General features: G+C 30.1%; 2 protein-coding genes across 2 annotated transcripts in view; one reads left to right on the top strand and one right to left on the bottom strand.

Annotated features, from left to right (window-relative positions):
• The window catches only part of LOC111632863 (histone-binding protein RBBP4-like), an 84159-nt gene extending 73236 nt beyond the window's left edge, over window positions 1–10923 (bottom strand). The window contains exons 1-3 of the mRNA XM_023377388.1: window positions 10689–10923; window positions 9303–9437; window positions 3468–3541 (exon numbers count right to left, since the gene is read on the bottom strand). Coding sequence (XP_023233156.1) covers window positions 3468–3541; window positions 9303–9437; window positions 10689–10843 — 364 coding nt within the window. The 5' untranslated portion in view covers window positions 10844–10923. The remainder of the gene's footprint in view (window positions 1–3467; window positions 3542–9302; window positions 9438–10688) is intronic.
• Window positions 10924–13994: 3071 nt separating this feature from the next.
• LOC111632851 (frizzled-4-like) lies at window positions 13995–15971 on the top strand. The gene has a single exon (XM_023377379.1). It carries the CDS (start codon window positions 14119–14121, stop codon window positions 15760–15762), a length of 1644 nt encoding a protein of 547 aa, XP_023233147.1. The 5' UTR covers window positions 13995–14118; the 3' UTR covers window positions 15763–15971.
• Window positions 15972–17416: the final 1445 nt, after the last annotated feature.

The raw sequence follows: 17416 nt of genomic DNA, 5'->3' as shown, positions 1-17416 counted from the left end.
AATATCAACTCCAGAGTAAAAGTCAGGGAAAAAACTGCAAACTTCCCAGCTCTGATTTACTGGGACTCGTTTGTAGCACCACTCTGATAGCATCAATATTCTTCAGTGTACACACAGATACAGGTGATTATATTTTATATCCAATACTGGACCATAATCATTAAACTGTTTATAAAGTTTGTATTATTTTGTATTACAGGAAAGTGCAGGTTTGAAATTGCCTCTACTATCCATGACACTTATTTCATTAAAAAATAATACTGTTTTTGTGTTGTTCTTCTACAGTCAATTTTCCTTTGTCTGCCATGGTTTATAAACTAGCACATGCTCAAGAACATTATATTAGTATGCTAGTGAACATTACACTAATAAATTCAGGAAGAGTAGAAATTAATCTCCACGATCTAGTGTAAATATTACCATAACAAAAAACTTTATTCATAGTGTGATAGAATATTTAGTAATAAATCAAATGTTGAATCATTTTTTGCACCACTGTATAGATTGAAATATGCTGATTTTTTTTTATAAATTAGAAAATGTTTATGTCACAAAATCATTATCAATATATTTTTTCCCCNTATATTTTTTTAATTAAAAATTCATTTGTTTTAACTACAGAAATCATTTTTCAATCAAATTTATTACATACTTGTATTTCAATATATTAAATATTGTAGGAAAGATTGTAATAATTTTGTAAATATTACTGAAATTAGGCAATAGATGGCACATGGGGGATAAAACTTAAAAAAAAAGAGAAAAAGGTTAAAAAAAAAAAAAAAAGTGGACGGTCCAGCAAAGAGTCTATAGTTAGAGGGGCTTGAACGGTGAGCCAGTAGAGCAGAATGGAGACTTATAATTAGAGTGTCAAGAAAGATATGATAACATGTTTTATCCTCGTATTTACTCAGCACTCCATGTCTGAAAGAAAATTGCAGACATGATCAAGCAGGGCCCACAGGCAGATGTTGCGTGATCCATACATGTGTATTTTATAAATGTTGGTTTTTGTATTTTTCTTTCTTTATCTTCCATTTTGTTTTATTGTTATAACTAAAATGTCATAGTCCTACATTCCTATATATATACACACACACACGAAATCATTTCTATACTTTTGTTCTCTCTTTAAAGTACACTTTGTTTCTTTTAAACTCTTCTTTACGCCTAAGATGTTATTAACATAAATATATATATTTTTACATTTAAATATTTGCGGTTTGATTTTATTATAGATTTTGATTGTGATAAATGACTGTTATTATAATTCTGAGTTACTTTNCAAATTATTTAAATTAATTAATATATTTATAATTATTAATTTTAATAAGAGATGGCGCATAACGCTTACCTCTAGTGCCAAATTAATTACGTAATTTATTTAGAATTTAGCATTAAAATAGCCCGATTAATTTACGGCATTCGGTTGGTGTCTTATTAATTAATATATTGAATTCTTGTGCTCAATTCAATGAAAAGTTTTTAACATGAATACAAATAATTATTTAGTACATGTATTATTTCAAAGAAAGCTCGGAAGTTAATTTATATTGAATTTTATATTTGATATCAATAAAATTTTAATATCAATCATAAAATGAATTGATATAATATTCTACCAAATACGCTGAAGTGAAACTAACAATAAAGCCAGTTTATGCTAAAATGAAACTGACTTTATTTAAAATTTTGTTTGACAAAGTGGTCTTCATAAGTTTCATTAGTTTCAATTTACAAAAATTATGTTTGTAACAACAATTACTGGTATTATCAATAAAATTTTTAGAGTTATGTATAAGTTTGTCAATAATATTTCTAAATTGTTTTCACTTAAATACTGTAAACATTCTAAATAGGCCCCAGAATCTGAATATAGTGCCATCTATTTAATTTGAGTGACTCTTTTTTAAACCAAAAAGTCAAAAATGCTTCTACCAAAGTTAATGTTTGTTGAGTTATGTTGGTTTTGTAACACTGATGTTGACACAGTATTTTTTGAAGTTAAGATATTGGAAGAGACAACCTTTTCATGTTCTTAAAATAAAGTAAATAAAATAAATTTTTGCTAGTGAAAAAATTCTCTCTTCTTAATATTGAATATAACCAGGCAACAGGCAAGTTCTAAAATATTTGCCTGTTTCTGAGAAATGAAATTTTCTGAGATTGCCTCTCTATGAGTTCATTTTCTATCTGCAGTTATGAATGAGTGTTTATTATTTTGCAATGTTAACAATGTTAATTTTTATCTCTCTACTCTACAGAAAAATTACAACAATTGATATGTCAAAGTTTTATGTTGTCATTTTTGTGTAAAATTTAGTTAACTAAAGAATGCATTTATTTTGTCAAATATTAAATTTACTACAATGAGAAAACAATTAAGAAAGATAAATGAATAATTAACAAGCAATTATTTATTATGACATTGTCACAATATCAGGTTGTAATTTTTCATCACAATGTTCTCAATTTTATTAGTGTCTTGCCCCTGTACTGTACATTATACTTTTCTTGTTAACTATGGAATCATGTCAGTCATCTATCTGTGTTCAGGAGAAAATTTTTGAATTGAAATAACATGACTTCCAGTCCAAAGTAGAAGTTTGTATATAGTTAAGGAAGGATAAACAGACAAACACCAATGGAAGTTGTAAATCTACAATTTTTGAAAATTGCAGCCCAAAAACATTGACTGAAGGAAATGATAGACATGGGTACGAAAAAGTAAGGCAAGGTGATAGACAATAAGAAGAGCTACATTTTTAGGTTTTACTGATATAGGCTGGATTATGTATTTCATCAAAAACTTTTTACCATGTATGATACATTGAGAAAGAGTTCTTTGACAAAAAGGTGCCTACTGTAATTTTGCATCCCAGACAACTGTCAGTATTGCCTGCTCAAATACATATAATAATATACAAGAAGAAATAATAAAAGTTGAATTATCTTGACAAAATTATTAACGACAATCTTTTTTTTATCATAACTTATGCTAAAAAATAATTGTTAGTAATGCAGTAAATTTTGCTTCTTTTATAAGATGCAAAATAGAATTTCAATTATTATCTCAAGATATTCAACTAAACTATTGTTATGCTTATCATAAAATGCAAAAATAATTTAAATTTTCAGTCTTTGTAAATTTATAATTTGAACATTTTTCATACCTTAATTCAATCTATAAAGGACTATAATTCAAACTATAAAAGTTTGAATTATAGGCCTTTATAGGCTGAAAATCCAAATTGTTTTTATCTTCTGTACAACATACAATCAGCAGTAAAAAATAATTTTGAACATCTCATCTTTACACATAAATTAACTCATAGTTTATTTCTAAATTGATCAGATGTTTGTACTTAGTTTATGAATAAATTTATTTTTAGAAATTTATTTTACATTATAACTTCAATAGAAAATCAAAAATTGCATTTGATATTTTAATTTTTGAAATATCATACCTCTTAATGGAACTTCTATAGATACTTCTTTATATATTATTTCTTCTGACAATTCCTCTGTATAAGTTTTTTTTCTACATTAAAAGAAATTATATATTAAATCATTTTTTAATTAGCAAAAAATACTTAAATTACTTCAACTTTAATAATTTGCATGTGAATGGAACATTGATTTCATGCTTTCATGAAGTTTATAAAGTAGGGCAAATAAAATTTTTTCTGTTACTATATATTCTATTACTATTTATGAGGGATGTTCAATAAATAACTAGCCAAATGCAATGGCATAAAATATAAACAATTTATTTCAACAATAATTGACCTGATTGTTAAGGCACTTATCCCATTGTGACACCAGCCAAGTTATGCCCCGTTCAAAGAAGATAGAAAGACACTGGCAGATCCAATGTTGGACAGCATCTTGCACTTCAGTGTCTGAGGAAAATCATCTGCCTTTAAGTTTCCTTTTGAGTTCCCCAAAAACATGGAAGTTGCAAAGTAACAGGTCAGGACTATAGGGAGGGTGCTCAAGTACCTCCCAATAAAACTGCTGTAGCAGGTCCTTTGTCATGTTGGCTGTGTGAGGACGTGCATTGTCATATAGCAAGATGACCCCATTCTAGAGTTTTCCTGGATGCCTGCATTGAATTTGTGTGTGTAATGCATGCAAGGTATTGCAGTAGGATGTTGCATTGATGGTGCTGCCATGCAGCATAAATTGAACAAGCAGAGGCCCCTGATGCTCAAAAAACAGGGTGAATGTCACCTTCCCTGCTGATGGTTGCACACTTTTGCTCTCTTTGGGTAGAGGTAAATGTAGGTGTCTCCACTGAATGCTGGTACATTTTGGCTCCAGATTGTAATGGAAACACCATGTCTCATCTCCCATCACAATGCGATGAAGAAAAACCATTACCATGTGAAGCAAAGCATGTTAGATGCTCCAATGACAAGCTCATCCGGTTGCTGGTTTGTTCTTCAGTGAGTGAATATGGCACCACTGTGCACACACCTTCCTGAAATGCAACATTTTGTGCACAACACCATGCACAATATCAACACTCAGGTCTACTGCAGATGCAATGTCATGAACTGTTAACCGTCTGTTCGTTAGCACCAAGTCTTCTACCATTTGCACTTCTGTGGTGTGACTGCATGCTGCAGACATCCTGGTCATTGGTTGTCTTTCACACTTGAAAGTCCTTCCCGAAATTTTTTGGGCTACACCTTCATCTGGGCAAGACTTAGGGTGTATGGACCATACACCTGATGCATTCACCAATGAATTACAATGGGTCTGCAACCTTCTACAACAAGAAACCTGATTATTCCATGTTGTTCAACTTTGGAGGCTTCCATTGTCCAACAAAATCACTCTAACAAATGATTGCGGCTATGGATGTTCACCTTATATGGGGGTGTTATTTTGGTGCACTGCACATTTGCATGCAAATTTTCTGCTTAGAGCTGTGCTCATCAGCTGGTTATTTATTGAACACCCCTTATATTATTACACTCTGAGTATTTGTTTTTCTACATTGTATGTATTCTGGAATCATTGCAAAGTCTAAATATTTCTTGAAATGGATGATTATTCTGTAAAAAAATCAAATTTTGCTCCTAGTAGTCTCTGTAAAATTTGAAAAGATTTTCTGAGTAAGATTTTTTGCTTACAAACAAAAGATTTTTTCTAAACATAGTTGAAGCAGAATATAAATTATAAATAGTTCTCTGCAAAATGTATGGGTAGAAATATGGTCATTACTTTAATAAGAAAAAATTTGTAAATACACTGAACTCTCATTAGTGCCACCTATTGGTTAGTATCCCAAGTTTTTGATATCTCGATAAAAACCTAGATTTTAGTTTACACTAAATTCCATTTAACAGAATTCCTAATTAACTTTTTTATAGTACAAAGTACAAATAAGATATACTATTGATTAATGCCACCATCTCTTCTGCTTACCTGCCATAATTATCATTATTGCTTTCAGAAAGTTTCAAAAAAGTATAAACAAATTTCACCAATTTCTGTACTCAGAATTTCAAAATACTTTCAAGAGGTTTAAAAAAATTTTATCTGAAAACATACATATTATATGAAAAACTCTGTTCTTAAATTGTATAGCCATATTAAGGATTTTTGTTTTAAAAAGTTAAAATCTAAATAAGTATTATCTTTTGCATTATATTCAAAAAAGTAAGCAATAGATAATGGAAAATTCTGATGATTCTTCATATTCTCAATTGGCTGAAAAGTACAAGATTCCTAAAAATTTATCATTTATTGCACTGAAAATTTTTTGCATTTATTGAAAATTAATTGTAGTCTTAAATGAAATATACTGTTTAATATTACAACTTTACTTAGCAATACAACTTTCTTTGAAGCCAAAATTATGTAACACTTATTGAGTATTATGTAATTTACTTATTATGAGGTCAAGAACTGACTAACATTAACCCTTAAGGCAATTCCAGGAATTGATGCTAACATGAAACTATTGTTTGTTTTATTTTTCTTATCTCAGTAGTAAAAACTCACAATACTTTAAATTTAAAATATTGTACACTGGAAATAATTTTTTAATATATAAATTAAATTTTATTATTTAAAATTATATAGAAATTCTAAATTTAAGCTCAAAATAACATCTTATATGTTTCAATTAGATACGTAGGCTGTTTTTTTTTCAAGCTCCAATGGTCCATTAAAAAAATACAAGTGTAAATAAAATGAATTTATTACCAAAGTTAGGTACAACATCATTACTTTTTGACATAATCACAGTGAAGATTGAGGCATTTATCATATGTGTGGACAACTTTTTCCACCCCCTTTTCATAGAATGTTGCCACCAATGGCTTGAGATGGACCCTAATGTTGTTTTGAAGATTGTCATTAGTCTCGAACCTCTGCCCTCCTAGCCACTTTTTCTGTTCAGGAAAGAGGTGGAAGTCACTCGGTGCTAAATTGGGGCTATATGCTAGATGTTTAAAGATGGTGAAGACTTCCTCCTTTCAGACTTCCATCAAGCTTGGAACTTTTTAATGTGTGAAGACTTTCATCTCTTTCTTGAACTGAAAATGTGGCTAGCAGGGTAGCAGTTTGAGACTACTGATGATCTTCAAAACAACATTGTTAAGGCCATATCAATTCACTGGTGGCAACATTCTATGACAAGGGGATGGAAAAGCTCATCCACAGATATGACAAATGCCTCAATCTTCACTGTGATTATGTAACAATGTTTGTACCTAACTTTTGGTAATAAATTCATTTTGTTATTTACACTTGTCTTTGTTTTATGGACCATTGGAGTTTGAAAAAACCACCCTCGTATTTAAATTAAATGTTACTTTCACAATTTAATTTTTGATAGCTGATATTCCTTCTACCATGACTGATGAACTTCAATAAAGTACTGAATTATTTAATATGCAGAAGCAAAATTATGCACCAATAATAAAAATTACTATAAAGTTTCAAACAATATAAATCCAAATTTATATTTTTATTCAAATTTGTTGTGAAAATGCTATTTTAAACAATCTAACAAGAGTAATTTTAAATAAAAAGTAAATCAAGTTCTATTGTGGGCTATTATTATTATCTGCTTTAAATACTAGACTTATTACACTAGTATTTAAGATCTCTAATAAAATTTGTAATATAACTAGACATGAAGCAATTTCAAGAAAGTAAATTAAATAGACTTGCTAGTATTATAATACAATAATACTTAAGTTTTATCACTGCCATTAAAAATACTCAAATAAAAGATTTTATTTAAAAATAAGTTCACACATCTTAATATACACTCATCGACAAAACAGCTGCACACCAAGGAGGAGGTGTTGGATCAAATGAAGATATTAATGTGAATGTAATGACAATTGTAATAGGTGATTACAATAACATAGCAAAGAGAATTTCCTATGCAACACCAGCATAACTTAAAGGAACCTTTAGTACCTTGTAAGACCTCCTCTTGCCTGGATACATGCAGAATATGGTATGGTCAGATATGCAGGCATACAGGTACCATATGCTATTCTTAAACATATTTGCTCACAGATATTACAATTGCCACTCCAGATCCCCCATACTAGTATATAGCAAAAACTGGTATCCCATCTGGTTCCACAAATGCTCAATGGGCAACAAATTTGGAGTGGCCAGGACCAAGAAGTGTGACAATGTGACAAAGATATTTCTGGAAAACTTTACTGTGTGCTCAAGCATTATCTTGCTTGAAAATGGTTGTTTACAGTCTTGCCATAAAAAGTCACACACAAGGTGTAGGATTTCCTAAATGTGCTATCAATGTCAGTTAGACATTTACAAAGGGTGATCAACTGTGTTATGAGGTGGCTTCCCAGACCAGCATGTCAGTAGTGGGAGCAATATTGTTGTTCAACAGTAAAGACAGAATTGAAGTGAAAATTTACCTATTCTAGTCACTTGCAATTGGTGTAAAAGACAGAATTGTGTAGATTTACACTTGTCTCCAGATGATGGATTGGTGGTCTATCTGAGATATTCAGAGCATAGCTGTATGTATGCTCTCACACATCCATTGCCCTCCAACATTCTTGTCAAATTAGAATGGGCCAGATGGCAGATAATTCAGTAAAATGACCATCCTGCTTTCCAATGATGTAGCCTTTCTCCATTGGCTTCTACTGCATTCCACAAATACACCTTGCACTCCAAGACTCCAAATAACAGGTACACTGAAAATTCTGAACTGTGTTCAGAATTTTCAGTGTACCTGTTATTTGGAGTATTCTTTCAGTGTACCTGTTATTTGGAGAATTTTCAGGAAACACCTCTGCAAGCCTTTATATGTTACTAAGGTAGCAACTTTAAGGCACTCCAGTGGCATTAACAGACATGCAATCAGACCATAACTGTAATCATTTCTATACCTGTCTGATACATAGCTGTGCTATGTTATAACACTCGAGATAGAGAGAGTTTACAAGAAACTGCAAGTTGATATATATACCTTTAATGCACTTAATAGTGCAGATTCCGAATCACTGACTTGTTTGGATGTTAATCGGTTGTTGTCAGTCAGTCAGTTGGAGTGGTTGGGAAGGCGTTAATTTTTCATTTCTTAGGACAGCAATCAAACCAAGGGAAATGGAAGGATAAAATAATCCGGAGAGTTTGAATGTGTCCACCAACACAGAGTATGAAATCCTGGATATAATACTTCTTGGGTTTTTCAGGGCACTTGATTGATGCTCTCGTGAACTCTCAAAGACCCCTTGTCCTTGAGTCACTCCTTTTACCTCCAAATCATGTTATCCCTTTTCACCAATTGGGAGTTTTTGCTCTTAGTTCCCAGTGACACGTTCAATGAGTTCCGTGGGAAAAGAAACGACTCCGAAGAAAGAGATGCGATCATTCTCTGGTAATAAAAATGAAAAAAAGTTTTTTGAAAGACAAAAAATGAATTTTCTCTCAAAATTCATCAGGTCTGGTCTCTCTCACTGAGTTTTGCAGTAATCAGATAATTCTATCTGGATGTGAAACTTCTTTGCCAATGAGTGTACATATATTTTTAATTTTTAATTCTTTAAATGTACATGTCAGAATAAAAATTTACATATACAAACTTTATTCAGATCTTATTCATGTAGCATATATTTATTTAACTAAATACTTATGTTTATGCAACTTTACAGAAATATGGTATAATTAGGAAAAAACATCTAAATTTCAAGATTTAATAAATAAAGATAAAATGCTAATTGCCACTTTAGCTGAATATTTTATAACTGTATAAATTCAAAAACTAAGCATAAAATTTAGTTTCTTACCTTTGTTGTTTGGAAGCAATTATATTCAATTCATTTTTATTTCTATTGAATATAGTAGGGCCATTATCTTTTATTCCATCTTTAAAATGACAACTACACAAGCGATCATTTTTATTGGGAGGACGATCACCACGTCTATAAAAACAAAGAAAAAAATTAATAAAATAATACTTTCACTACAAAACTAATATATTATTTACTTTTGGTTTCTTGATTCAAAAAATAGCTATAAATCAAACTTTTAATGTAACTCAGATATACAAACTTTAATGTAATCAGTTCATATTATCCATATTCAGAAATATAAAGTTATTTGCTCTTCTTTTCATATCTTATTCTTTTGAATAACAGCAATATTTTTTACAAATTTACTGGATATGTATAATCAACCATTGACAAAAACAATGTTTAAATATCCATGTCTCCAAAACATTAAGTAATTGGCTTATATTTCTAGTCAATCAAGAAACCAAATAAAAGAAAATGTATTACATAATAGAAAATTCTCAATTTTGATGTTTTATAATTAAAATTAAAAAGTAAACTTAAACTGCTTCTTTACAAAGCCAAAAATAAGGAATTATAAATAATAGGTAAAATATGTTGCCAAGTTTCATTCATTTCTCATGTAATTTTCATTAAAACAACAATGAAAATTACTGTCTCAAAGTTTTGGATGTAACAGAAAGATACTTTAAATAAATTTATCTAGCATCTTATGGAAAACTCATCATCTTAATTTTCTGTTTAAAAATAAAATGATTTGTTTTGCATTCATAGAAATTTTTGTCTATTTTTAAACCATCTTAGCATATGCATTATATTCTAAACATGGAAAACATACTATGAAGTTTTTACTATACATTTCTTACTTTTCTTGCATACGTTTTAAGTTTAGTGTGAAAAAATGCTAGAAAATTGTCAAAAGTCAATATCATAGAAATAGAACGTGTAATTTCTAGTAAATGTTGAAAATATCCATAATTAGTTAAATATAAATATGAAAATTTATATTTAATTATGACTTATTTTCCTTATTATAAAATTTTTTTTACTTGTTTTACTTTGCTCTGACATAATATTAATTGAAAAATAATCATTACAATGGAATGAAAACAATGAAAATTCAAAATTAAATTAAAACATAGAATGTTAATTGCTTCGATATTAAATATTTTATTACAATTAAAACAAATTTATTGTCTTCTTGATATAAAACATTGTACTTAAAACTGAATAAAGGGATGGATGCAATTTAAATTGTGTACTTATAAACACACACACACACACAGAGAGAGTGAGAGAGATTTATACATTTTAAAAACATTTTTATTTAAATAATAATAGAAGCTTCTAAATTAACTGATATAATAAAAAGATGCAAACCTGCAGATTTTCGCCCAATCGTTAAATTTAGCTTCGTCTTTAGGAAATGTAAAAAACCGACAACTGTCTCTCAAAGAAACATGATTACAATCTGGGGCATAGCATCCAGGCATTATGTCAGTGTAAAAGGTAGAATGAATATAAAGATCAAGCATGTAACCAATACATGATGCAAAACTTTGTTTGCACCGCTATAGTACATGTGCACTTGAGCGAGAAACATGTACTTTACAATGATGTCATCAATGACGTCATATAACAATGCTAATACAAGACAATTTCATTGTTTAAAATATGTATTAGAAATCTAAGATATATTTTTTTTATTCTGTACATTTTTTTTAAGAGAAANAATAAATATTCTCAGCACTATAAGGTGTTAAATGTTTTATTAAGTGTTTTAAAAGGAAGCTGAGCTTGATATACAATTTATAAAATTGATGATAATACATTGTTATCTTCTTAAGCAATTCATAGAACATAAAAATATTGATTGCATCAACTTTTTAATTAAGACATCAATATGTAAAAAGTACAAAATGTTTCTCGGTAAAGAAAATAGCAAAATAATCTTTATTTGTTAATCTTTACTAAATATATTTAACATTCGATTGTTTCCAATTTTATAATCATATATTACACTATTATTTCATATACTGTTCCAAAAAGTGGAGATTGTTAGACATGTAAATATGTTCCTACTTGTATATTGAGTACAATTGTGTCAAATTTTCATGCTAAGAATGACATCAATGTTAAATGGAATAGGTAATTTAAAATTACTAGGTACTGTACATATTAAAGCTATATAACACTTTCCATAAAATAAATAAATATTACAGAAATGCATTTTTGTCATAATGCCATAAACATAATATGATCTCAATGATAACAACAAGATTTCACAAAGAAATATTTATTTGATATTTGATCAAAAGTTATTGCCTTATGATTAAAGACAGTAAAACCCTAAATTATCCAAGGTTCACATTACCTCAGATAACTGAAAACTTAGATAAAACAGACAAACAATTTAGATTTAAAATTACAAATAAAGATATATATGGTATCACTTTTTAAGTCATTTTTTTTTAAACCTTAGTGAACTTAATCATACATAAGAACATTTTTTACATCATTTATTATACAAATATGTACAATAGTTTTAAGAATGAAAATGTGTATTATTACATTACATTTTAATATGAATGGATTGTCTCATATTGAAGTTAAACAGTAAAAGGTAACTGAAACAAATCATTTTGTAATACATGTTATCATTTTAAACTTTCTTTAAAATGTTCTTTATAGTTTTTCTTCATAATGGATCTTTTTTCTTTGCCACAATATTCCAAGTCATTTCAACATCATTTTTCATGGATGGTCAGTCCCAGATACATAGGACATCATTCCATCCCTCACCCATTCACAGCCTGCTCCATTGCAGGTCTGGCTAAATCCACAATGGGCATGGGGAAAAAACCTATTTAGTATTCACAGGACAGAAATATTTTTAAATAAAAGCACCTCAGCATCAGTTAGTCACTCAGTCCAGTCAAGGTTAAAAGAAATACATTATTTACAAGCTTGATGCATTCATTGCAAAGATTTTATTGCAAAGCTGATTATAAGAAAAATAGTGTACTCAATACAGGTTTGACTTAGATAATGCAAAACCTCATTTGAGGTTCTACTGTAGTTTTATTGATTTCTGCAATATCTTTTCTATAACTGCTTTGTAGCTTTGCGTATAAAACAATAACAATGAGCACTTATTTATTGTGGCAGTTACAATGCCAAGCTGCAATTTTTAATCATATTTTTAATTTATTTCATTTAAAATATATGCTCTTCACCTCAAATTTGTAATATAGTGTCTTTCCCCTTTAAATCATACTTTTCCTTTAACAATAGAGTCATGCCAGTCACTGTTCTAACACTTTTCAGGGGAAAATTTCTGAATTGAAATAACATGACTTCTGATTTGCATTGGAAATTCATATATAGTTAGTTGGGGCCTCATGCCTCTAAGGTTTCCATATCTGATCTCATCTTTCATCTAACTAACTCTGTTCTCTAGACTAAGGAGAGAGATGAATGGATGGACAGACATACAACAGTGGGAATTTATAGATCTACAATTTTTTCAAATTGCAGCCCAATCAAAAAAGAATGATCATATTTAGAAATAATCAAGTCTTTTCTTTATGTAATTAGAACTTCCAGTGTACAATTACAGTTTTAATGAATATTTTTCTTTTCAATACTACATTTTTTAAAGATATTCTTCATGATTCTTATAACTAATTCCTCTTAAATTTTCATTCCATAATAAGTGAGCATATATTCTATGGTATTTATTTTTCAAACTTCAATTGCATTTTGATTAATTACTTAAGGAAAATCTAAGCAACTTGGAAATATTTGCATAAACTATTTGTGTCTTTAATTTGTGAAAATAGTTTCAAGATAGAAACAAATAAGCTTTCTTTAGGTATCTTTTCTTCTTTAAGATTTTTTTCTAATTGGCTTCATATAAATTTAAAATTTTATTCATGATACATATTCTTTGCTAACCTAAACTGAATTATTTTCAAATTTATGAAGGAATTTTTTGCACTATTCAATCTTTACTTCAAGCAAGAAAGTTCCTTCTTAATCCTTCAAGCAGACTAGATAGTTGTTTTCTATATTTTAACCTTGTTATTGTCTATTGCAATATAGCTTTAATTTTCACTAGACATTTTTCAGTTATATAGAATGTTCACAGATTGATGCATGGAAAATTAGTATTTAAACAAAATGTTTCCAAATTAAAACTGATGATAATAATTATGTTATTCTTTCAGCTATAAAATTATAGTAAATAATCAAAATACTTGCAATTATATATTTTCTTCTTAATAAAAATGACTTACTTTCATGNCAACAAGGATTTTATATAAATACTGTGAAATAACAGATTTCTATTAATTTATTTATTTATTCTGTTGTGACATTACGAAAACGCTCGAATTTATAATATATAAATCAATGTCATGTTAAAATTATTTGTTTAAATTATTCTTAGAAATTCGTATTTTGTATCTGTTATGCAGAACTATCAAAGCAATCTTCTTGCACTGTTTTGTATTTTGAATACATTTTCCTGCAAAAGAAAACATAAACATTAGACCGTGCACGGATGGTAGTTAAGCAACTTTTGCCTGCCTGTCAACATGATGAATCTCCTTAGAAAATCTGATACATCAACCCTTGTTAACCTCGACCAATCCGGTCGCCTATAACAACCGTCTGAGAAGGCGTGGTACGAAAGCTTAACGTTTGCTCTTATTGGTCGAGTGTCGACAACTTTAACCAGGTGAGGAAGCGGATGAGTCAAAACTTGGAGAGTGACTCGGAGGCACTCTATAGGTAAGTGGCAGTCAACATGGCAACGAGGAGATGGATTGTCGGCATCGCGCTTTACGTGGTGAGTGTAAACTGTCTCGAAATGCAAAGAACGTGCGAGCCGATATGGATAGAAACATGTAAAGATATCGGTTACAACGTAACGGGGATGCCTAATTTAGTCGGACACGACCTACAACAAGATGCCCAACTACAGCTGCAAACGTTTCGTCCTCTGATACAATACGGCTGTTCTTCCAGGTTAAAATTCTTTTTGTGTTCTGTGTACGTCCCGATGTGTACAGAGAAAGTGGCACAACCCATCGGACCGTGTCGGTCGTTGTGTAAAGCAGTTAAATCGAGATGTCAACCTGTCTTACAGGAATTCGGATTTCCTTGGCCGTCCGGATTGTCGTGTAACAACTTCCCACCCGAAAATAATGAGAAGCATATGTGTATGGAAGGTCCGGAACCTGACGAATTAGAGAAGGAGCCTTATGTGGGTCGAACTAAAGAAACTAAAGTGTCAACAATTGAGCGTAAAAATGCCAACAAGAGACATTTCGGTTTATGCAATGGTTACAGGAAATCGGATGTATTCTATTACGTTAATCGTACGAGTCAATGTTCTCAACTCTGCACAGCCGATGTCCTGTTTAACCAAGAAGATAAGAATTTCGTAGAAATTTGGATAACTGTTTGGGCCGTGTTTTGTTTCATTTCAACTCTCTTCACAGCCATCACCTTTGTGGTTGATAGATGCAGCTATAAATATCCTGAATTCGCCATCATCATCTTGAGTATTACGTATAATGTTTATAGCATTGCGTACATTATACGGATTAATTTAGGTAGGACTGCCGTGGCCTGTAGTAGAGACAGTCAACACAATGTTACCTTGCTAACTGTAGAGAGTTTAGACAATATATACTGCACCATCGTTTTTATGCTGCTTTATTACTTCGGCATGGCTAGTATGATATGGTGGGTCATATTAACTATCACATGGTATCTTTCAGAAGGCCTTGGTTGGACTCAGGATAAAATTCAGCAATATTACACATTCTTCCACTTGGCAGCGTGGTTTCTGCCAGCTGCTAAAACTATTGCCATATTGGTGCTGCGTCTAGTAGATGCTGACGAACTTACAGGCATATGCTATGTTGGAAATAGAAACAATCAAGCACTGTTAGGCTTTGTTATCGCTCCTAATCTTATATATCTCTTCATTGGTACTATGTTTCTAATTGCGGGTGTCATCGTCATTTATAGGATGAAAAGGGTGCCGAACCAGTCGTTCAACAAGAGGAAGAAGCTCAAGATACGTATAGGTATATTTGCTCTGTTATACATCATCCCGGCCTCTTGTGTGTTAGCAGCAAATTTATACGAATATTCATTAAGAGATCAGTGGTTAACCGCTAAAACTCCTCTTAAACTTAAATTTGAAGTGTTCACTCTTAAAATATTTATGTCTTTCATCATCGGTATCACTACCGGCTTGTGGATATGGTCGAGTAAATCGCCAATATGCACATGGAATAATATGAAAAAAAGGTTTAAATTTCAAAAATCTTCAAATTCCCAATTAGTAGCAAATAATAAGATATGTCAGAGATATCTAATTATTCAAGAGAATTCCAAGAGGCATCAAAGAAAGCCCGGTAATGAAACCGCAGTTTGAACTAATTACAGGGCACCATTGACATATAAAAAAGAAAGGAAAAGAAGACTATCGACAAACAATACCAATCTGTAAAAGATTGACAGACGTTTTATATGTAAATATTTGTAAATACTGTATTTTGTATATTAATATTGTTTAAATCGAGTTTGTTAAATAGCTTTTTTTATGTTGATGAATCGACTATGTTTATTGTTCCGATTTTATAATTTCAAGTGATTTGTTAATTTTTTTTTATGTTGTAATTATTATTGAAATTAGTAAAAATTCATGTTTTGTATAATTTTTAAATATTTATTATCTTTTTCCGACATAAAAATCTCTATATTACTTTTTAAATATTCGCGGCGCGCGTAAATATGAAGTAACTTATATAATAGTTTATAAGTATTGTTATTCACTTAAATTTCTCTTGTTGTATAAAATATACAATATATAAAATAATTTTAGTGACTTTAATCATTTAAGAAATGATAAATCGATTTAGATCTTAGCGGACTCGTTTAATACATTCAAAAATTTATACAGGAGAGGTTAAGTTTGTCGGTTAAACGTGGCCTTTCTGTTTATTTAAAATAGTAAAAATAGATCTAAAACTTTAGAAAGCTATCAGTATTTTTTAATGGTGTAAAAGCTAGAAGATGTATTACAAGAGTAGGCGGAGAATAGAGAACAATGGAACGTTTACGAGACTAGCTTAAATTGTTGAAGAGAACGGATATCGTTTGGTACAACAATTCGCTTTCTATCTTTCAACAAACCGGTTGAGATCGCAGACCTGCCCAACTTGTAGGCAGAAAGCATTTACAGATTTCTTATCTTATCTGATGATGCAAAACCGCTCTCCAAATCTCACACCGCCCCTATCGGAAAAAATTAGAATTAACAATTTTTCAAAAATTTAAATTCAAAAATTCAAATAGCGCTCCCTATCGTAAATTATTGTCATTTTTAATTTTTTTTTAATATATTTATTTTTCGGTTCGTAGAGAAGAAAATGACGTCAACGGCTGTTACATAAAAACAAAGAAAAATATACGATAAATATGTCAACTTAATGGAGAGATAACTTGTCATAATTTATCGTCGTTGTCAACCTTAATATCTCGGAAGATATAAATACATAGAGAGACCATTAAGAACAATAATTTATTGTGGTAGTAAAGGGTTAAAGAGGAAGGGGAGGAATGAAAAAACACGTTTGGTTATAAAATAGAAAGAAACACCTCGAGAAAATTTTAATTACTTAATAATCAAACTTGTTGATTAGATTATAACATATTTCTTAATAAATTTAAGCGTTTAAATGATAGATGAGCTCGTTATTGTTGACAAAAGACAAGCAAATGTGGATTTTCTAGTCTACGGAAAATCTTTTTGAAAGAAATTTATTGAAATTACGCTATTTTGAATCCTATAGATTCACAATAAATATAAATTTATAAATTTTAAACTACTCTAGTTTTTTTTTTCTTTTTATCTTTAAATCGCTCTGCAACGCTCTTCGCATCGCCAATCTTTAAAAATCAGGGTATTCACAGAAAGCATTACTTTATCTACAGGATTGAATCACGCGATTTACTATAAAAAAAAAAGTAGAAGATAGCGTGATTAGTAGTAGTATTTTTTTTGTAATAATCTTACTTTTTAAAAT

Source organism: Centruroides sculpturatus, unplaced genomic scaffold (assembly GCF_000671375.1).
Source record: "Centruroides sculpturatus isolate CEXI.00-Female unplaced genomic scaffold, Cexi_2.0 scaffold41, whole genome shotgun sequence".
NCBI lineage: Eukaryota > Metazoa > Arthropoda > Arachnida > Scorpiones > Buthidae > Centruroides > Centruroides sculpturatus.
This window is presented reverse-complemented; position numbering and strand designations above follow the sequence as displayed.

Coding starts and splice junctions, on each gene's coding strand:
- LOC111632851 (XM_023377379.1), top strand. CDS start 14,119: ATGGCAACGAGGAGATGGATTGTCGGCATCGCGCTTTACGTGGTGAGT.